Source organism: Sesamum indicum, linkage group LG9 (genome assembly GCF_026168435.1).
Source record: "Sesamum indicum cultivar Baizhima isolate 11 linkage group LG9, ASM2616843v1, whole genome shotgun sequence".
Lineage (NCBI taxonomy): Eukaryota > Viridiplantae > Streptophyta > Magnoliopsida > Lamiales > Pedaliaceae > Sesamum > Sesamum indicum.
The window spans coordinates 15,044,403-15,068,249 of NC_142665.1; the positions used below are offsets into that span (position 1 = coordinate 15,044,403).

The window sequence follows — 23,847 nt, forward strand, 5'->3', positions numbered from 1 at the left end:
ATGTCAAATGTAAATAATTATAATTTGAAAACTAATTTATTACTTACATAAAAATAAAATTTCTTTAACATTTTTATTTTACAAAATGGAATTTTAATTATTATAATTTACGATAAAGTTTAATAAAATATTTTCAAATTAAATAATAACTCAATTTCAAACAACGATTAAAAGTATTATATAAATAATTAATTAAATTTTGAATCATAATGAGACATAAAACATTAATGAGTTCAATTTGATTGGAGTTAGAAAACGTGTGACCATTTCCCTCCAAACGAGCCTTTAACGAACATCAAAATGGTGAAATTCCTGGTAAGGTGTGGGCTTGGGGAAGTGTTTTGGACAGAAGTATTAAAAGAGTTGCTACTTTAACATGAACGATTACCAAAGAGTCGCTTATTTGATTTGTACTGAGGAAAATGAAATGGGGTAGGTAAAAATTTAAAAAGAGGGAATTGAACCCGACGTGAATCGAACACGCAACCTTCTGATCTGGAGTCAGACGCGCTACCATTGCGCCACGGATCCACTTGCTTTGACAATGCTCACATTTGCATACTGAATTTACAAAATAATTTATTTTAATACATTAAGACCAAAATTTAACAATATAAAGGAAAAAAAATAAAAGTAACAAATTTAAGACGGGGTGAAGATATATTCAGCTAATGGTTTGTACACTCTAGTATATCAAATAAAAAATAAAATTCGACCCTAACCTTTTTTTCACTTTCTCTCTAGAAAAGTAGCTCCCACCCACTTTTTTGTACTCTGTAAAATTCTCCACCACTCAACCACCACATCCTAACTGGCACCATCGCTATAGCCTAATTGTGGTTACTATCGATGGTTTGAAAAGAAACCAAATTTTGATTGTTGTAATTATCGATTTTATTTCGTTGTTGATGTACATATTATATGCTTGACAAAATATTTTGATAGATGAATAACAAAGATCAATGCATACAGATGTAGATCACTAATTTATGCCATTTGGTTCTGCGGTGGAGATAATAAGTAATTTTATGTTGGATTTGTATTGCAATTGTTAATTGTATTATTAGTATTACGTTTGAATTTGGTTACTATGAGACCAAAACATATTATAATTATAATAAATTGTAATAAAAATAAATGTAAAGTAGAATTTCCTCATCAAATTTCTCAGTTGTATAATGTGATAAAGGGTGGGAGACTCATTTTCCTCACCAAATTTCTCTCTAGAATGCAACAACTAGTTGGTAAGTCTGTATTTTTCCCTCCAAACGTGTCGGCTAACGTGCACATGATCAGCATATGCGTATTTTATTCATTTTCACGACAGCAACAAAAAAAGATTATTTTTCTTTTTTTTGCTTGAATTTTGGTACTCAAATTGTCAATTTAGTAAATTAAGGACTTGAGGTGCATTCCGTATTCTGTGGGGCCAAAAGTATAATTATGGGTTTTTATTTATTTGTAACTCAAAATAATATGTTTTGATTTGACAATTTTATATACTCAATTCTCAAATTCCTAACGTGAAAAGGGTGTTCAACTAAGCCTTTTTAAAATATTTTATAAGTTCTTACATCTTATAAAATGTTAAATTTTATTTAAAAATAAGTTTCTAAAGTATTTAGGTAAAATAAGATATTAAAACTTATAAAATGTTAGGATGCTTGACATAATAATATTTTTAATTGGTAAAATGATGAAAATGGATATGATACCATTAGAATGAAATAAGGGTGGCAAATGGGTTGGTTGGATCGGATTCAATTGATTGTATTAAAATCGGGTTCGGTCCAGAATGAGATCAAATGGATGGGTCCAGAATGGGTTGGGTCCGATTAGCATAAACTATTTTGTTATTTAAATTTAAAAATTTCAAAATTTACGCAATAAAAAGGAAAAAAAAACATTTTTAGATTATTGAAAAAGATAACTACTATTTGTATTACACATTATTTCTAACTAATGACCATGCATATTAAGATTCATTTGTTAAATTATAAAATAAAAAATATGCTAAGTATCTACAAAGTACTACATTTTATCAAAATAATTCATAAAATTTTAAATGCTCCTTTTAAATAAACACCAAATCGTGCAACCAAATTCTCTATATTTGTTGAGAGGCAATTTTTATTTTCATCATATTTAGAATTATAAGTTGTAATATCAAATAATAAAATTACGTAAAAGTACAAATAATTTGAAATAATAAAAATAACATTATAAGCTTTTGATATAAAATTGAGAAATGTGTGTGCACCCGCGCGTGTGTGAAAGAAGAGAGGAATGAAAAAATGCATCTGATTTTGTGTGTGTGTGTGTGTGTGTGCGCGCGTGGAGAAAGAAAGTTAATACTTCTTTTGTGTGTGTGTGTGTGGGCGGGGGGCGGGGGAGACGAGAGAAGTGAGTGTGTGCATGTACGGTGAAAGAGAAGAGTGGGTGAGAATAGTAGTATGGGTCGTGGGTTCTTCTCAATTTTTTTCTTACTTTATAGGTTGAACCTATTAAAAATCCATATAAGACATTAATAATCCATCTCCAACTCATATAAAATATAATTTTATATAACATAAATTCATATCAATCCATTTTATTTTTCAACTCAACCCAAACTAATCCTATTATAATTATGGCCCAAAGTCCATTTGACAAAGTAAGCCCATCATTGGAGGCCCACTACTCCAACCCGGTAACACCCATTGGTTTGACCCTAAAAATCCAACCCATTTCCTTTCCCTTATATATGTTCAGCAATCCCTCTTGATCTAACTTTCCTCTTTTCTTCTCCATTGAGCACCGACAGCTTTCTTCACTCTCTCTCTCACAAATATCTTTGTTTCCTCTACTTCACCGGATATCATGACAGCTTTCCTTAACCAATTCAATGGCGATTGGAAAGTTGTTGAGGCATTCCTTATACAGGATCTTTCAACCCTTTTAAAAAGGGTTGCTCTCCATTTCGATCGAGATACGAAAAACCGACAAACTCTCTTATCTCTCTTTCTGAAAACGTTCTGAGTGAATAAGCAAGCTGTCTGTGAACCTTTGTGACGAGAGATTGAGAGGACTGTAAGAGCTTTGTGGTCTCAGGTTAGAGTTGGAGCAATCGTGGGTTGAAACGTTCTTTGTGAACAGTGCTACTGGATCTGGCTATCCCTGAGCCGTAATCTGCAGATTTGTAAAAGCTTAAGATTTGTTCTTATTATTTTCTTATTATCATTCATTTTGTGTAATATCGATTTGTATTAAGGAGTTTTGTACTACAATCGCTTGTAATAGTTGATTAGGGTCTTGAGGTTGCCACTCTATAGTGGTATTAGGGCCTCGTCTTTGAAATCCGGCTCCTGGTAGTGGTAATGCTTCTCAAATCCCTCCTATTTCATTTCCGCGATTTTCTTTCAATCGATATTACTATTATTATTAGCCGCGGTAAATCCCTCTAAACTCCTACTTGGCCAGTCCCCTGAGGACGTCGGGTATCTAGTCGGGACTTAGGCTGGAAGCTTCGGTTCTATTGTTATTTCTCGCTACTATATCTTTGTGATTGTTATTTCTGCGATTTGTTCGACTATTATATCTTTGTGATATTTGTTTCCACGATTTGTTCGCCTCATATCTGTGTGACTTAAACATATTTCTATCATTTGAAATTTGTGAAGTATTAACTGTGTTATTATTGATATCTCTGTGATATCGAAATCTGCTAAAAATTTGTAATTAATATTGTTAGAACTGTGATTAGTGTGGTTATGGGATAACTGAAATTATTGTTAATTAGTAATCTGAGTATTATCACTACTGTAATTCATTTTTGTAATCTGCAAATTTGGGCCCGTTCTTTGTGAAAAAATTCTTGAAAACATTTCTTAGAAAAATCAACTATTAAATCTAGTCATTGTCCATTGAAATAATTTCTGTCCATTTTATGAATTTCCGTGAATTTTGAAATTGTGCAAAAAATTCACATTATCTGTTAAAAATCATTTTCTAAAATCCTTTTTTTTTAAATGGCCGGTTATAATCTCCAACCTTTCGATGGAAAAAGTGATTTCGATTTGGCAACAGAAAATAAAAGAAATTTTGATCCAACAAAAAGTTTTCAAGGCCATAGATGACAAATATTCTGATAACATTTCTGAAGAAAAAATGTTGAAAAATGATGAGTATGCGTATTCTTCGATTATATTGAATTTGTCTGATTCTATGCTTAGAAAAGTTGGTAAACATAATTCCACTAAAGAACTCTGAAAAAATTAGAAGATTTATACACAGAAACTTCTTTGCCTAGTAAACTCTTTTTGCTTGAAAAGTTCTTTAGGTATAAATTGGACTTGTCTAAAAACATAGAAGATAACCTAGATGATTTCACTAAATTGATACAAGATATTAAATTGACGGGAGATAAAAATATTGATGAGTATTGTCCTATTGTTTTATTGAATGCTATTACTGATTCTTACTCTAATGTCAAGGCTTCTATAAAATATGGTTGGGATAGTGTTAACCTAGAAACGGTCGTTAATGGTTTAAAAAGCAAGGAAATGGATCTAAGGACTAATAAAACAACACAAAATGAACATGAGGTTAATTTCGTAAGAGGTAGGTCTAAGTTTAGAAACTCTGGATCTAGGACTAATAACAGAAGCAAGAGTAAAAATAGGAGTTCTAATAGGAGTAAGCCGAGACCTAGAGATAACCACTATAGAGATGATAAGACTTGAGAACGACGTTGCTATAATTGTGGTATAAAGGGTCATTACATAAAAGATTGTAGAAAGCCAAAAAGAGATAATAGGAAAAGATAATCTGATGAAAGAGAACATGCTAATAATGTCTCGGAAGAAAATGGTGAAGTCTTTTTGGTATTTGAAGTGAACTCTGTGCTATCTGTGAACAAACATGAATGGTTACTTGATTCTGGTTACACATTTCATATGAGCCTTTTAAAGAAATTTTTTCTAATTTCAAAAATAAAAGTTGTGGTTCTGTTTCTATGGCGAATGAAAAGCGATGTGAGATAATGGATTTTGGTGACATTTCTCTTACTTTTAAAGATGGTTATAAACTGATTTTGAAAAATGTTCGCTATGTGCCTGATCTTAGTCATACTCTCATATCTTGTGCTGCACTTGAGGAAGAGGGTTTAGAAGAAAGATGGGAAAATGGGCAAATGAAAATTATGAAAGGTTCTTTGGTCGTTTTTAAGGCTGAAAAGAAGAGAAATCTTTATTTGTGTTCTGTGACTTATGATTCTCTTGCTACGACTGTGAATGAATGTGATAAAGCGTCTTTGTGGCATAAACACTTTGGACATATTAGTCATAAAGACTAGAGTTATTAAAAAAGGCAGGAATTCTTCAAGACAAAATTGATGATCTGAAATTTTGTGAAGATGATGTCAGATCCTTAGTCTTGCCATTCACACCTACGGATGTCAAGCAGGCAATTTTTGACATTGCTGAAGATAAGGCACCTGGGCCGGACGAGTATTCATCGGACTTCTTCAAAGCTGCATGGCCCATAGTGGGGCAGGAGGTGTCTTCGGCAGTATTGGATTTCTTTAATACGGGACGATTTCTGAAGCAGATAAATACTATACTTTTAGCGCTCATACCAAAAGTACATTCCCCTATGACTATTGGTGACTTTCGTCCTATATCTTGCTGCAATATATTGTACAAGATTATTGCCAAGCTCCTTGTCCAACGGTTGAGTGTGATACTGGACAAACTTATTAGTCCGTGCCAAGCGGCGTTTGTGCCCGGACGAACCATATGAGACAATATTATGTTGGTGCAGGAACTTTTTACGGGATATAACCAAGCCCGTCTACCACCCGGTGTGCTTTAAAAGTGGACATTCGAAAGGCATAGGACACGGTGGAGTGGGACTTCCTGATTGCTGTGATGGAGTTATTTGAGTTCCCTTATACATTCGTGAAATGGATTGAGACGTGTGTCACAACACCCTCGTTTTCTATAGGGCTAAATGGGAAACCTCACGGCTTCTTTAGGGGGGCCAGGGGACTTCGGCAGGGTGATCCTCTATCACCATACCTGTTCGTGCTTGTGATGGAAGTCCTACACTTGGGTTTCCTACAATTGATAAACCAAGATGAATTATTTTCCTTTCATTGGAAGTGTGATGCAGCCAGGATTTTTCAGTTGGGATTTGCTGATGATTTGCTGTTATTCTGTCGTGTTGATATGGACTCTATTGGAGTCTTTAAGACAGGATTGGATCGCTTTGCTGAATGATCGGGGCTCAGGCTGAATGTGCAAAAAGCCATTTATTATCTCACGTTCAGCACAAGGATTACGAGAGGAGATGCTGGGAGCACTCGGGTTTCAAGAGGGAGTCTTACCGATGAGGTATTTGGGGCTACCTCTTTTATCTTCTCGATTAACAGTTGCTGATTGTAGTCCATTATTCTTGAAAATTGATAAACGCATTCCGGGTTGAGAGGGTATGGCTCTTTCTTATGCTGGTAGGGTGCAGATTATTAAATCTGTACTCTTGTCGCTGAGTTTATATTGGGCATCAGCGTTCATCCTGCCAAAGAAAGTTACTAACGAAATTGAGAAGAGACTGTAAACTTTCTTGTGGAAGGGGACAACAAACGGTGGTTAAGCGAAGGTAGTATGGAAAGATCTATGCCGGCTGAAGGATGAGGGAGGACTAGGATTCAAGGATATTTCTATCTTGAATCGTGCATTAATGACGAAGAAACTCTGTGATATCATCAGGTACGATAGGACCTCAGTTTGGGTTGAATGGCTTTACCAGGGTCGGTTACGAGACACCTCCATTTGGACGATTAGGGAACATGGAGGCTCATGGGGTTGGCGGAAAATTCTACGTCTACGGGTTTTCCTCCGCCCTATGGTGGACTATCAGATCGAAAACGGGAGGAAATTCTACCTTTGGTAGGACCCGTGGCATTACCTCAGCCCTCTTAGTGTCACATTTCCACAGGGACTGAGGCTACTCGAAATGGAGGAATCAACCAGACTGAGCACGGTGATTAGTGAAGGAGAGTGGCAGTGACCTCCTATCACAGATTTTGAGTGTCTGGAGATCACACATAATTTATCCACCATCCATGGAGGGGAGGACCGCATTATTTGGAGATTTGATCAGGGACAACCTACAGTTCAGGCTCTGTACATGCTTTTTGACCCCCAGGACCGAAAGTAGGCTGGTCTTCACTACTTTCGGGATCACTGAAGATTCCACGTCATTTGTTCATCCTATGGCTTACTATTCTAGGCAAGTTGGCTACGATGGATAAACCATGGTTAGCCCACCTTAACCCATGTATTCTATGTAACGAGGGAGCAGCAAAGACACATGGCTACTTATTATTTCAATGCAGATTTAGTCGACAGTGTCTTACAGCGATCCGGAGAATGGTACGATATTCTTGGCCCAATAGAGACTGGATAACGGATATTGAATGGGCTTCCCAGAGATGGAGAGGTAAGCACATTGTTAATATATCTTATCGAGCACTATTAGCATCATGTGTTTACCACATTTGGAGGGAGAGAAACTTGAGACGATTCGAGTACACCGAGTGGACACCTAGGACCATCGCTTTATTGATTATTGAGGATATCAGGCAGTTGATCCTTAGTATCACTCTACCTAGATCAGTCAGTACACTAGCTTTATATAGACTGTGGCATATCCCTTGGCCTGTCGAGGGAGAAACCAACTGATAACCACATTGTTGTACTGTACTATTATTTTACTTAATGAAACTTACATTTACCGAAAAAAAAAATTATGTGATGATTATGTGCTTGGTAAACAATATCGTGTGCATTTTCCTGCTAACCCTTCCCCAAATCCCTCCATGTCATCTTGCATTCTTGACTATGTGCATGCTGATGTTTGGGGTTCCTCTAAGGAACCCACCCATGGTGGTAATCGTTATTTCTTATCTATTGTTGACAATTTTTCAAGTAAAGTTTTTGTTTTCCTATTAAAACATAAATCGGAAGTTTTTGAAAAATTTGAAAAATGAAAAATTTTGGTGGAAAACCAAACTCGTAGAAAACTCAAATCTCTTAGGACCGACAGCGGTCTTTAATTTTGTAACCAAATTTTTTCTAATTTATATGAAAAGTTTGGCATAAAGAGACACAAAACCAACCCCTACACCCCACAGCAAAACGGCATGGCCGAAAGCATGAATCGTACTTTTCTAGAAAAGGTTAGGTGTCTTTTGGTAAGTTCTGATTTACAAAAATCTTTTTAGGGTGAAGCCCTTTTAACTGTTGCTCATTTGATTAATCTATCTCCGTCTGTGCCTTTTCTTGGTAAGTCTCCTGATAGTGTGTGGTATGGTAAACAACCTGATGTTTTTGCTTTACGTGTTTTCGGTTGTTCTCCTTTTGTGCATCAAAATACTGATAAGTTAGAACCCCGATCTGTGAAATGTGTGTTTATTTGTTATCCCGAGGGTGTCAAAGGGTATAGGCTATGGGTACGAAGCCAGCCGAGTTTTAAGATTTTGATAAGTACAGATGTCATATTCAATGAAAATGAGATGCCTTGCCTTAAAACTTTAGACATAGCCCAAAACGAAACCCGTTTTAATAAGGTGGAGAATAACATAGAGGATAACCAACAAGAGGGGGAGATAGAAACACAAATTCCTGAACACCTAGAAGTACAAGAACAACACTTAAAAAATACGAACATAGAAACAAATCTTGACGACTACCAATTGGCTAGAGATAGAAGTAGTAGACAACCTAGGATGTCTTCAAAACTTAGAGACTACCAAGTTTCTTTAAACACTGGAATTCTTGAACCTACAAGCGTAGAAGAAGCCATAAAATCGAACAATTGGCTTATATGCCATGGAAGAAGAAATGAAATCCCTTAGGGGTAATAGAACATAGATCCTTGTTCCTAAACCCTCTAAATGCTCTTTAGTAGATTGTAAGTGGATCTTTATGGTTAAACAAAAAAATCCAATAAAATACAAAGCTAGGTTAATAGCAAAAGGATTCACACAAAAAGAGGATATTGACTACAATGAAATTTTTTCTCCCGTTGTGAAATATACTACTGTTCACATTATACTTGCTCTTACTGCTCATTACAATTGGGAGTTAAAACAAATAGATGTGAAAACTGCATTTCTTCATGGGGACTTGGATGAAAATATTTATATACATCAACCTTTTGGCTTCATGATAAAACAAAATCGGACTATGTGTGCTTTTTGAAAAATCCCTTTACGGTTTAAAACAGTCCCCTAGACAGTGGAATAAAAAGTTTGATCTTTTTATGCTTTCGCTTAAGTTCAAAAGAAGGGAATATGATCATTGTCTTTACTTTAAGCGTATTGATGTCTGCCCTATTTTCTTGGTGCTATATGTGGATGACATGCTTATCTCTAGTCCTAATCTTAAATTGATTGATGATTTACAAAAGGATTTGAGTAAAACTTTTGGAATGAAAAATCTTGGTGATGCGAAAAGGATCCTTGGAATGGATATTACTAGAGATAGAAAAAAGTCAAAAATTTCTCCTAAATCAAAGGACTTACATTCTGTCTACCTTGAAAAAAATTTCTACGGAAAATAGCAAACCTGTTTTTGTCCCTCTTGCTGCTCATTTCCAACTATGCAGGGATCAATGCCCTAAAAATGATTTTAAAAAGGAGAAAATGATTAAAGTACCTTAGTCGAATGTTATCGGCTCTTTAATGTTTCTTATGGTTTATTCTCGTCCCGATATTGCTTATGCCATCAGTTGTCTAAGCAGGTATGTGTCTAACCCTGACCCTCCATATTGGGAGGCCCTGAAATGGCTCCTTAGAACCTTTGTGGTTCTATTGATATCGGTATTACTTTTTCTAAACTCTCTGATAACATTCATTTGATGGCTATGTGGATTCGAATTATGCCAAAGATAGGGATAGTAGAAAGTCTATTACATCTTACATATTTTCTTTATGTGGTTCATGCATTAGTTGGAAGTCTCAATTACAACACATAGTTGCATTATCCATTACTGAATCCGAGTACATAGCTACCACAGAAGCCTTTAAAGAGGCAATATGGTTGGAAGGTTTGATTAAAAAAAATTGGCTTTCTTAAGAACAAACTCATTATATTTTCTGATAGTCAGTCGTCTATACAATTATGCAAAAATCCTGTGTTTCATGATAAGACCAAGCATATAGATGTTAGATATCATTTCATCCGAGATATCATTAGTAAAGAGCTTATAAAGCTCGAGAAAATCAAAATTGATTATAACCCAGTCGATATGGGTACTAAATGCTTGCCTGCTGAAAAGTTTCTTCTGTGTTTGAAAATTCTAAATCTTATTCCCGATTAACTATTGTGTTGGAATCTTTTAGTTTGTTGTAAGTTGCAGGTACGCATGGAGGATGGCAAGGCAATGATGAATTAGCCAGATCCTAAAAGACTCCTAACCTATGACCTTGAGTCTTTGGCCCAAGGTGGAGCATGTTATAATTATGGCCCAAAGTCCATTTGACAAAGTAAGCCCATCATTGGAGGCCCACTACTCCAACCCGGTAACATCCATTGGTTTGACCTTAAAAACCCAACCCATTTCCTTTCCCTTATATATGTTCAGCAATCCCTCTTGATCTCACTTTCCTCTTTTCTTATCCATTGAGCGCCGACAGCTTTCTTCACTCTCTCTCTCTCACACAAATCTCTTTGATTTGTTTCCTCTACTTCACCGGATATCATGACAGCTTTCCTTAACAATTCAATGGCTATTGAAAAGTTGTTGAGGCATTCCTTATACGGGATCTTCCAACCCCTTTAAAAAGGGGTGCTCTCCATTTCGATCGAGATACAGAAAACTGACAAACTCTCTTATCTGTCTTTCTGAAAACATTCTGAGTGAACAAGCAAGCTCTCTGTGAACCTTTGTGACGAGAGATTGAGAGGACTGTAAGACCTTTGTGGTCTCGGGTTGGAATTGGAGAAATCGTGGGCTGAAACGTTCTTTGTGAACAGTGCTGCTGGATCTGGCTATCCTTTAGCCGCAATCTGCAGATTTGTAAAATCTTAAGATTTGCTTTTATTATTTTCTTATTATCATTCATTTTGTGTAATATCGGTTTGTATTAAGGAGTTTCGTACTCCAATCGCTTGTAATAGTTGATTAGGGTCTTGAGGTTGCCACTCTATAAATCCAATCCAAGACTAGTTGGATTGAGTTCAGGCCATGGGTCTAAACCCTTCTTGACACTTTTAAATCAAATAAATTGTTATTTGTTGACATATTTTATTTTAAACTATTTTAAAATATTTTGATAAATAGGGCACATTAGTTTAATTCCAAATAAAAATTTAATAGGTAATCGTTTTACAATATCAAAAAATGATGAATTATTACCTAAATTTTTTAATAAAATTAATATATATGTACATCATGCTAGATGGATACTAATACAGATATATAATTGTATTCTCTTTGTTAATGAAACGACTATTTTTGATCGTATAATTATAATATCTTGAATTTATATTTTTCAGTAAATATAATATCAATACCAAATTATTTTATTTAACTATAATAATTTATTATTAAATAATAAAGTATTTTCTCTTTCTTGAATATTAAAAAAAATAATTAGCAAAAATATTTTTTAAATGAGAGAGAGAGAGAGAGAGAGAGAGAATAGAGAGTGTCTGTGTGTATGTGTTAGGGGGGGGTGAGAGTGTGTATAAGTGTATGAATGAGAATATTTTATTATGTTAATATAACTTATAAGATCTTTTAAAAAAAAGTTTGGAAAGTTCAACGTTTTTTTTAAAGATTTTATAAGATCCAAAATATCTTATTTTGAGATTTTATAAACTCTTTAAAAAAAATAATCAAATTAATATGTAGAGCTTATAAACTCTCGAACATCTTATAAAATGTTTTAAAAACTTATAAGTTTAGCCGAACATCTTATAAGATGTTTCTTAGACTTACCAGTTTAGTAAAGTAAAAAATAAGTCTACGGGCCTTACTTTACTTGTGATGGGCTGGCTGGGCACATAGTGTTTACATAATAGGTTTAGTCAATAAAATTCAGGAGACATCAATAATATTTAATAACAAAATTAATAATAATATCAAATATGTTTTTCCCCTCCCGGTGCTTAATAAATTTGTCTGGTGAATAAATATTGGTGCCATATATTTTTGTTATTAACAAGAATATTAGGGGCAAATTCGTAATAGATGCAGAAAATTTGGGGATAATATGGACAAGCCAAAAATAATAACTTGAGCCCATGTAAATGGTGATTACAAACCCATATCAACATATGGGTCGGCAATTACCATTTAATCCCCAGTAGTAGCGACCTTGGCTGTTAAATGTGTGCCTAGGTAAAATAAAAGTAAACAATTAGTTAACCAGTATTGGGCCGGATATAAGATCTTATCCTAATAAGAAAAGGGACCTTAGTATATTATTTTATTACATATTGTGTATGTGTAGGTTCTACATTAATTTGTATTCCTAACAATTATTAAAGTTTGCAATTTTTTTTGAAGTTATAAATATTTCTTAAAAAGTAATAAATGAAGCTTATATTATTCAAATTTTAAAAATATTGAGGTAAATTTCAATAGTTTAAGCAACTTTACTATGTCAAATGAAAATTTTAAACAAGTCTAATTCTAATTTACTTTTATAAAATTCTATATGTAACAATTCGTAGAAAATTGACTAGAAATGTATATTTTTAAATTTGATGTGCATAAAGATAAGTTGGTCCAAAGAGGTCCAAACGATCCAAAAAGAAGAAAAAAACGAGACGCTCATAATATCTTAGGAGGTCCAAGTCATGAGAGACCCCAAAAACACGAGATAGACTGCCTTGATAGGTGCCCCCTAAAAAGTAAACAGGCGGGTGGCGGTGCTTCCTAGATACTAGATAGGCGGGCGACCTTAGCAGGTGCCCCTAGAAAGTAGATAGGCGGGTGGTTTTAGCAGGTGCCCCCTGAAAACTAGATAGGCGGGCGACCTTGGCAGGTGTCACCTTACAAACAGATTGGCAGAGGAAGGAGGCTTGTTTCCTTAAGATCGTTCCAAGATGGAAGGTCACTGGGCTTGACCAAGGAGGAGTCCCCTAACCCAGAATCTGTCCAAGGATGAAATCTGCAAGCTTGGCCCAAGAAGGAGGCCTAGTACGAAAGCCTGCTGCATCTTTCCAAGGCTATCCCGAAAGGAGGAAGGTGCTCTCAAGGGGTTGGACTCTTCAGCCTAAAAGGACTCTCACCAAGTAGGTGTCTGCATGAAGAAGGAATCCCCCTTCATCCGAAAACTTGCTGCTTAAGGAACAGATAAGGTGCAACCGTATCCCTCCTGAATCCCACCTTCCTTGCTAGGCATGCAAATCCCTCTCACCGAAACTCCTTACAGAGGGACTCCTCCTCTATAAATAGGGGGTAACCCTCAACAGACAATCCCCTTCCACAATCAAGAACCTCGCTTGTTGATACTCTGCTTCTCTAATTTCATGCTCTTACATACGAAATTCTCACTTTTATCATAATTTTTCGTCATAATTCATTTTTATATTTCTCTATTCTTAAATTCAGAATTCACTTAAAGATCGAAGTGCTAACCTTTTGTTTTGCAAGTTCTCTTTCTCAAGAGCTTTCACTCCATTAGCCAAATCTAACATCAAGATCCAATACCTTAGGACCCATGCTAAAATCGCACGCATCAAAATTATTCAAAAAAAAAAATTCGTTCTTTTTATTTCAAGAAAGAAAATAAAAAAATTATATTTTTAATTTTTTTCATATTGGGAAAAACAATTAATAGACAAATTGGAAAAGAAAAAAAAAATAATGAAAAGAAGGAAAAAGAAATAAAACTAGAAAAATCTCAATCATCTTCTCAACCGTATTTCTCTTGGGCGCCCTGTTCCAGTCTCCCCCCTACCATTGCTGCGGCATCTGGCATTCACCAATAGCCCGCCACCTTATACCCGCCAACAACTACAATCCCTTACCCAAGTAGATCGCTCGGATGCCCGATTTGGGTCTCCAAATAGTTCCTCGCTCAAATATGCACTCCTCGCAACTATAGAGAAATCAGAAGTAGTTTCATCCGTCGCAAACGCTGCGATGAAGCAGCATCTGTCAATCAAAGATCCAATTGAACACTAACCTCAAACCACCACGCCGCGGCGGCGCTTACGAGGGACTATGTCTATCGTCGTCAAAGAGCCTTGGCTGGTCAAAATACACAATGGGGAGTGGTGGTGCAAATTGTGAATTTGCAATGGCCGGTAATGGAGTGGTGATGATTGGAACTGGGAAAATTAGAGAAACAAGGAATAAGAAAGAGAAAGGTTGGGTGAGGAGCACTATGCAAAGAAAAGAAAAGGAATAGAAAAGTGCACCCAATCAAGTAATCACGTGGGTTTTTTTGATCATTTGTTTTAATGTGTGAAATTTTAATATTTATAGAATAAAATATCAAAATTAATTTGTAGAGAATTATATATTTATACAACTAAAATTATAAATCTTTTCAATAAATATTACATGTAAAAGGAGTTAATTAGCTCCAAAATTTACAAAAATATGGAAAAGCAAAACAAATAAGTTTCATCTGCATTCACAAGTTTCGGATTTGATGCAAAAGAACTTCTATAGATAGTTCTAATTCCTATGAAAACTCAGATCAAAATCAACCCTCTAACACAACGGAAGTCGTCAAAATCCAATCTGAATTCTTTCCAGGGCATTCAAAGCCCCTGAAGATCTACATCATAGCTATCGTACCTAAAACGACCCAGACGACGAGTGTCGAGTTGAATTTCCTTAAGTCTAGCACAATCACATATACACAGATCCAAAATCTGAACGCTGGAAATCCGAATTCTTTCCAGCGAGCAGCACCTGTTAACTTCCAGCTTGTCTAGTCCTGAAAACTCTGGAATTACTTGAAAAAAGTCATCTGTTATGTCAGTATCGTGCAATCTCAGTTCTTTGAGGTTTTCATACTTCTCGGAAGCCTGAAGACTACCCCGGACGCTGGCAGAACCCCCGCCGTAACTAAGGGAATGTAGATTTGGCGCTGCAACGGCCACGATCTGAACCTGATCTCTACCAAGATACAAATCAACACTCTCCAGTTTCGGGCCAGCAACTCTTAAAACCTGGAAACCTTTGCAGAACCGGAGGCTGAGTTCTTCAAGAAGGCAAGAACTGGAAATAATACCCTGTAAGGTTTCTTGATCGATATAAACCTGTGAAAGCCTGAATTTTCGCAAAGAAAATCCAATCCCGGTACTAAATCTTGATGCAGTAAACTGACAGCCGAACAAATCCAGGTTTTCCAATGACTTAGCACGAAAAAGGGACACAGTTAAATTGTAGTACCAATGTCCCCCTTTAGTCGTAGCCCTCGTGTGATAGGCAAGAACCAAGTCTTCAACATTGTTTTCTATCGCATAATTTAACCACCTGTCGAGATTTCTGTGATATCTGAGTCTACAGCCCTGGAAATTCACGACAGCCTGGAATTTTTCGATATTTGTAAGCCCTTCACGATTAGTCAAGAATTCATCCACGTAGTCACAGAAATCTTTGGTAATTTCACTGTGATTCTTGTGGGCTGTTCTTGAGTATACGGATTCTTGGAAGGAGTATTGGTTGAAATCCAGGATCGGGAATGATTTCCAGGTGGCATTCCAGGTTTTGGACAGGGCAGAGGTTTTCGCAGCGTCTTTCGTGGGAAGATAGGATAGAATGTCATGCAAGATGGGTTCAGGCAGGCTGGAGATTTTGTCCTCCTCGTATTTGTTTTCCAGGGCTTTTGAGTTTAGATTGCAGTGATTTTTCATCTTCTTCGGAGTTTCTGAAACCTCGGAGAACATTATGAATATAATAACTGCATGAAAACTTTAAATATAGTAACTACGTAGCTCTTTATATATATATAGTATGACATGCAGGTTCGCTTACCTATAGGAGTCTGATGCGAACATAGGTCTTTTGTTTTGGTTTCCTTTCTTGAAAAGGTTTGGGAAATCTGATATGATCCTTAAATTTATTTTTGGCAACTCTGATTTTCACACGTTTTCAGTCAAAATTTTGTTTTTAGAATAATTATGTATGGAGAATACCATTTTTGATATGTGAAAATTCTTATTCAATTGGCTGGGCGTCAGATCACTGAGGGTGACTTCATCCTGGTTCGTTAGATGGGTTGAGTCTTGCAGTCAAGTTCTCTTCTGTTTTGCCTTTGCACTTGAGGGCTACTTTCCGTCTGGCCAAGGGAACCTTTACATGCCTCCGTTATCTTTTGGGAGCTCTATGCCTTTATAGATATTGTTTATTTGAGATTGTCCCTTGGCCCATAAATGACACGAGGTTAGAATCGAATTACTTATATAATAAATATAATTATAAATATTGTGTAATTAATACAAACGTAATCAGCTCTAGTTCAAAATAAAAATCATTTTTTTTACTCTTTCTTGTCAAGGGATTATTATCTGATTTATCACATACACACACATACATATAGTATCTATATCGACACCGATATAAAAAAGATAATCATATTGTCATACCAACTATTAAATATTTAAATTCATTCCTTAATTCATTCCATCCCTTCATTAAAATTTGGTCATGATACCTAGTAATCGAATATTTTTAATAAATTTAATTATTAAAATACCCCTCAAATCTTGTACAGTATATATACCGCTCAACTTTTGGCACATATTTTGTTTTTTAAGCCACACTATCCGGTGATTGATAACCAATCCATCAATAAAAATATTAATTATTTATATTTTAAATATTTTATACACAAATTAAATATGTCTTATACCGCTAGTATATATCTATAGTATTATAAAGAAAAGAAAGGCTATAAACAGAAGTAGAACACCACTGCACTAAATTTTTATGATCCAAAAAATATCTTTCAACTAATAAATAACTAACTCATTCAACTTTTCAAGTTTTACGTTAATTGATAAGTTAGTTTATTTATTTATTCTTATTTTAATGTGTATTAATTTATATATTTTTATTTTGATTTATACTATATTTTTAAATGTGAAAAATATTTATTACGTGCATGCAAAGACGGTGTGCCAACATGCAGACAATAGAACTCAACATAGACGTTTTACACTTCATGAAAATCTTCGTTAAGTGGTGAAGATAAGGCAAGAATTTTGGGGTCCAAACTTAAGGAAATAATGTCAATGTAGCAACAATACATAATTCTTACAAAATTATGGAATTCGTTTATACTAAATTTAGGAAGAAAAATATTTACTTCATAATTTCTGATAACCGATTTTAGTATCTAATTGTCCAATATTTGCTAGAATATTTACTTATGAAAGTAATCGTTGCTTGTCAACAAGAATTTTTTTTAATTTTGTTTGTAGCAAGGGAATAGATTCGTTGATAATATTTCCACTCACATATTTGAATATTAAAAAAAATTTAGTCATTCTACATCGTATATAGAGATTGATAATATTAATTACGATATTGAATTTCAACTGATCATTAACATATTTTTTTTGGTTGTTAATTTCGATGCTAATTAATAATTATTTTAATTTTTTAAAAATTCTCAAATTAAATTACTTTAAAATTTTACCTATTTGATCAATTATAAAATAATATAAATAAAGATTAAATATATTTTGCACTCCTGAAATATGCCTGTAGTTGTATTTACCCTCCTAAAATTTGAAAAGTAGTAAAAATCCCTTATGACAAAATAATTTGGCATTGACAGGACAAAAATGCCCATTGTACTTACCCCATATACTTTTCATTTTACTCCCTAAATTATATATTTTTTAAAAAGAATATATCTCCCGCAAAACCACTTTTAAAATTTTACTTAATTCTTTTATTAAAAATGATGTTTAAAATTTCAAGCTTTTATAAATTATATAAGATACAAAAAACAAACACAATATGTGGAAATATGTCTTACGAAGTAAATTATTTATATTAAAAATTACATGTAAATGTGTAAATCGTGAAGCGTAACTATATACATTATGCATATAACTTTATAAAAGAAAAATATTATATAACTTATGTATTTTATATCCAACTACATGTACAAATATTTAAAATTAAATATGCCATATATATATTACCCACAAAATTATGGAATATTATAGATTAATATGTATATATAGATTTGTATAATTTATAGTAAATATGTATATATGTTCGATATAATAATTTAAAATTGTTTTGACAATATTTTGAGAAAAAGTTCAATATATATATAATTCACTACAAGAATACAGGGTATCAGAGACGGAAATTTCCATCTCTAAAATTAGAATTTTCGTCTCTAAAATAAATTAACAACGGAAAAATCCGTCACTGCAGTCCGTAGCTGTAAACCCCGTGGCTAAATATTCGCGACGGAAATATTCCGTCTCTAATTCTGAGACGGAACATTTTCGTGCTGATTCTGTCGACAAACAAGAAGAAAGTTTAAGCGTAATCCCTCTTTGATTTTCGTAGGCAATTCTCTTATTCCGTCGATAAAAAAGAACTTTCCGTCTCTAAATGTAAAGTATTTGTTTGTTAATTCTATCTCTAATTCCGTCTTTGAAATGCAGAAAAGGTTCCGTCTCTAAAACCTTACAAATTTCCGTCTCTAATCCGTCTCTGATTCGGCCTCTAAATTTTCAAATTTTCCGTCTTTAATTTTTGTTGGTTTTTTTTGGGCAGATTTTTTAATTTCTGTACTCAAATTAATATCATGATCATTATACCATCAAATACATTCCACCAATACCTAAATCTGAATTTTTCAAACAAGAACAATAAATATTAACAAAAAAGATACTCATAATACAACAACGCTAATATAATTAATGTCATTGTATCATCCAAATACTACCAAATAATATCAATGTCTGCACTGCCAAGTCAACAAATATAAGTGAACGTACAACCCAAGTCAACATAAACTAAGTCATAAACAACCAATAGAAAAAATATACTAATTATCTTTTCTGGAATGTTGTTACTCTTTCTGTCTAGACCCACCAGCAAATTGATGGTTTGTGTATCCCAGATCTTGAAGTAATTTTCAAACTAATTCTTGTAGGTCTTCCTCCCTCTTCCGAGCCTCTTCCTGCCTCTTTCGAGCTACTTCAAGAGCAATTTCAAGCAATTTTCTATTTTCTTCTTCTCGTCTTGAAAATTCTTCTTCCATCTTTATAGCATTAGAACGCATGTCCTCGACAGCTTTTGTTAAATCATTAATCTTCTATTCAGATGCTTTAAGAGTAGAACCGACCAAACTTGAACTTGTAGATGAGGAGCTATATCCAAATCCATATAAACGTCCTTTAAAAGAACCTCCAGTGATATCATACCAAGTTGAGATATCAAATGAAAACTGTGAAGAAACATCAGTACAACCTGTTTTTCCAAAGTAGTCTTCCTGTGCAAGTAGAATAGATACAAAGGAATATTTATTTAATAAAAGTCTAAAAAAATTTCTCAACCAATATTTAAATCCAATAATAAATTATACTTACACTAATTCTTTTGGATTTGTTGTCGATGAACTCTCCAATTCCTTTGTTCTTTCTATGGCATCTTTGAAATAGCTGAAGATCAGTCACTTCTCTACCAAGTTCTTTTTCCTATAGTTTACAAAACAATATTAATTCACATGCCAATAAATTGCATAAAAGATATCTAAAAACTTTATGCTTCAAACTTACCATATTTTGCCTATGTGTCCCTACAGGAATAGAACCACCAGTGTATTTTGTTATCGAACCATCTTTTTCAATCAAACGATTTTTTCGGGCAAAGCAAAAATAACACAAAGCAAAAATTATGTAGCTTTTGAAATGTTATGTAAAAAAAAAAAAAAAACAGAGGCTTAAATGCATTTTTTTTCCAGTAACTTAGGATATTTAGCATTTTCATCTTTTAACTTTTTACATTAGCAATTTGGTCCTATATCTTTTTTAGTTTTGCAATTTCAATAATTTTTTTCCCCATAGTTCACATTTCTCAACGAAACAATGCATTTGCATCTCATGTGACCTTTTAGAGTTGAGGTTATATTGCTCGTATTTGTCAATATTTTCTTTAACATTTTAAGTAGCATTTGGTCTTGCATCAGTTTCAATTTTGCAATTTTATTTTTTTTTCCTCCGGAGTTCACCCTTCTCGCCAATAGAGGTGAACTCTTCAAAAAAAAAAATTAAAATTTCAAAAATTGAAAAGATAAAGGACCAAAAATTAAAAGATGAAAACATCAAATAGTTTAAGTCACGGAATCAAAAATGCATTTAAAACTAAAATATATATATTAGGATTGAAAATTTATATAGTATTCATACATATTTTTCATACTACTCATAAATATCCGGTAATATTTATTTACAATAAAAATTATATAATAATTCAAATTACATTTTTTAGAAAAATAATTGCAATATATATTTTAAGGGGTATAAATAATAAAGATATTTTCATCATGAAAATTTTGGACCCTATTTTAAGGGGATTTGTTAACCTTTTTATAATTTAGGTGATAAAATTGGCTATATGCATACTTTAGGGGTTGAAAGTGTATTTAACGCTATAAAATATATAAATTATATAACATAATTTTTTTTAATGAAATTACAAACATAATGCATATAGTTTCATCACTATTTACATATGTTTGAATGTTGATCATAAATAATTTACTTTGTAGAACATATACTTCAATATATTGATCAACTCGTAATTATTTTTGTATTATATAATTTATAAACAATTATAAATTTTAAATGTTATTTTTAAATAAAAAATTGAATAAAATTTTAAAATCATTCATAGTAGTTGCGGGGAGATTTTTTAATAAAACATACTTAGATAGTGAAATAAAAAGTATATTGGGTAAGTGAGAAGGACATTTTTGTTCCATCAACGTCAAATTATTTTGCCAAAGAATTTTATTACCTTAAATACTTTAAGGGGTGTATGTGACTACAGACATATTAAGAGATGCAAAATGTATTTGACCCTATTAACAATAATAACAATAACAATACACATTATATTAAACAATAAAATGATCAGATAGAATAAAACTACCATAAAAAATATCAATACAACCCATAAACAATATAAGGATCTTCGAATGCCAGGAGAAATGATCATATCTAAACAACAGAGCAATATAGCAGTCGAAGCAGGAGTTGGGAAGTGTTGGGGATGAGTCCTATTTACTATTATAGACCGATGGGTATTGAACCCTTCAAACTACAGAAATAATATACAAAAATTGCAAGAGTATATAACAATAATTACAACAAGGCTCAGAGAGCCAAATCCATTTTTATACATTCCCCACAATCACAAAGACCGATAGCCTTAAGATAAACTCATGATTGCACACAGTTTTGGCACAAAGTCCTTGCCACAAAGGCTATAACCCTCGATCACACAAATCATCACATTTGGGTAGAATCAAGCACTTTTTCAATTGCACTCAACCAAGAAAACCGACCACCATTATATAGGTGGCACTCGAATGTAGTAATGGAAGAAGGTGGCCAAAGGCAAAGTCCCAAAACCATGGGAACCACGGCCATTAATGGAGAAATGAAGAAGAGGAGACATAGAGGAAAGAGAGCAGTTGGCCGGTTTAAGAGAGAGAGAGGGAAATGAGAGAATGAGAGATTAGGGTTGGGTTTAGGTATAAGTAGTCAAACCGGATATGGGCGGGTCAGGTCATGCATTGTGGGCTGGTGAGTCGAAGGCTTGGGCCTCCATCCAAGTTGAGTAAATGGGCCTATCTAAATTATTGGTCATGGGCCATAACAAAATATTCAACATACTCCACCTTGGACCAGGACCCAATAATATGAACTAGGCCTAAGGGATTGGAAACGAATTTGGTTATTTCATCACTGTCATTTTTACCTGCAAAAAGAGGCGTTAGTAACATGATATCACAAGGTATAGCACATAGCTCATTTAATAATTAGCACTAAGCACTTTAAACATTTGCACATAATAATTAACACTAAATAGATAGCAATACTATAAACCTGTAGCAACAGAGGCTAAATCAAACAAACACTAAAGCTCATGCAACCACTTAGGTTAATCCACGCCACCAAGGCACACAAAAAACATAACTAGCCACTTATGCATTCATTAGCCACTTAGGTACTACCAGCCACACAGTTTTAACAAGCCACCTAGCCATGAATAACACAGCCATATAGCTAAAACCGCCATGAAGGTAATGTCACAAAGACACACAACCATATAAGTTCAACCAGCCACTTAAGCATATTCATACAACCACCGAGGTTAAATTAAACATCCACAGAGGCTATTTTCAAAGACACTTAGCCACCTAGGCTAATGATAAAAGGTTAAAGAAACACTTAGGAGCACTAATTTTACACTAAGTATAAATATGAACACAGCATCCACAAAGAACTATGCACTAAGCATTAATATTACACACAAAAAAATGCAAGTAGCGATCATATGCACAAAACTAATAGTATTCTTCAACAATAATACGCTTAGCGTCAAATTGCACATAGCATTCGCAAAGAGAACAAATTATGGATTGATACAAGATAAAAAAAACAGTTTCAGATTTTGTTTTATTCAAAACAATAGTTTTTCAAGAAAAATAAATCCCAAAACAAATATTTTTCTTTTTTAAAAAAAAAACAGATTTTGGTTTAGAAATTTTAGTTTTTAAAATTTCAACAAATTCTGTTTTTCAAATGATTTAGGGGGAAGGCCCAAATAAGGTAGCATGTTGTTTTTCAAAAGATTTATCAATCAATTATATATACTAATCAGCACGAAAATGCACCAGAAAAGACAGATAAAGTCGGTAGAAATAATAGCAAAAATTATCATCGAAAAGTAGGGATTAATTTCAACAACAATACCAAAAAATTATCACTGCAATACCAAAGTAATTTTCTGCAACAAATATAGCAAGAAATCACCAAATATCACAAAAATTGCTAATCACACAATAGTAATTTTCGACAGTAAAGTAGTAGAAATATATCACAAAGATTTTCAGGTTAACCGAGGCCCTTCCAGCTTAATTCCACACTAGATACCCGACAACCTGAGGGTTCCGGCCATGTGGGAGATCAGGGGGAAATAAAACCTCGATAAGTTTTTTACTTATGTGAAACAGTAATATCAACGGCAAAAATAGTAGCAATAATTGTAAGAAATATCGGAAAATAGATGAGTGAGGTTAGATATTACCGTGCGTCTTCAAGATCAGAGCAATGTAGCTCTGATACCACTATTGGGGATGAGCCCTATTTACTATTAAAGACCGATGGGTACTGAATCCTTAAAATTACAGAAATAATACACGAAAAATGCAAGAATATAGAACAATAAGTACAGCAACACAAAGCAACGAAATAATCGATCAATCATGGCTTAGAGACCCAGATCTGTTTTTAGCCTTTCCCCACAGTCACAAAGACCGGTAGCCTTAAGATAAAGTCACGGTTGCACACAGTTTTGGCACAAAGTCCTTGCCACAAAGGCTATAACCCTCGATCACACAGATCTTCACATTTGGATAGAATCAAGCACTTTTAGGATTGCATTCAACCAAGAAACCCGACCACCATTATATAGGTGGCTCTCGGATGTAGTAATGGAAGAAGGCGGCCAAAGACAGTCACAAGACCATGGGAACCGCGACCATTAATGGACAAATGAAAAAGAAGAGGAGACATAAAGGAGAGAGAGCAGTCGACCGGTTTAAGAGAGAGAAGGAAATGGGAGAATGAGAGA

At 34.0% G+C, this 23,847-nt stretch overlaps 1 protein-coding gene and 1 non-coding gene across 2 annotated transcripts; both read right to left on the bottom strand.

The window, feature by feature from the left end:
- Positions 1 to 459: 459 nt before the first annotated feature.
- TRNAW-CCA (transfer RNA tryptophan (anticodon CCA)) lies at positions 460 to 531 on the bottom strand. The gene has a single exon. It is a non-coding gene; the product is annotated as a tRNA-Trp (tRNA).
- Positions 532 to 14,765: 14,234 nt separating this feature from the next.
- Positions 14,766 to 15,899, bottom strand: LOC105171277 (F-box/LRR-repeat protein 25-like). Its single transcript, XM_011092334.1, has one exon. It carries the CDS (start codon positions 15,897 to 15,899, stop codon positions 14,766 to 14,768), a length of 1,134 nt encoding a protein of 377 aa, XP_011090636.1.
- Between the last annotated feature and the right edge of the window lie 7,948 nt (positions 15,900 to 23,847).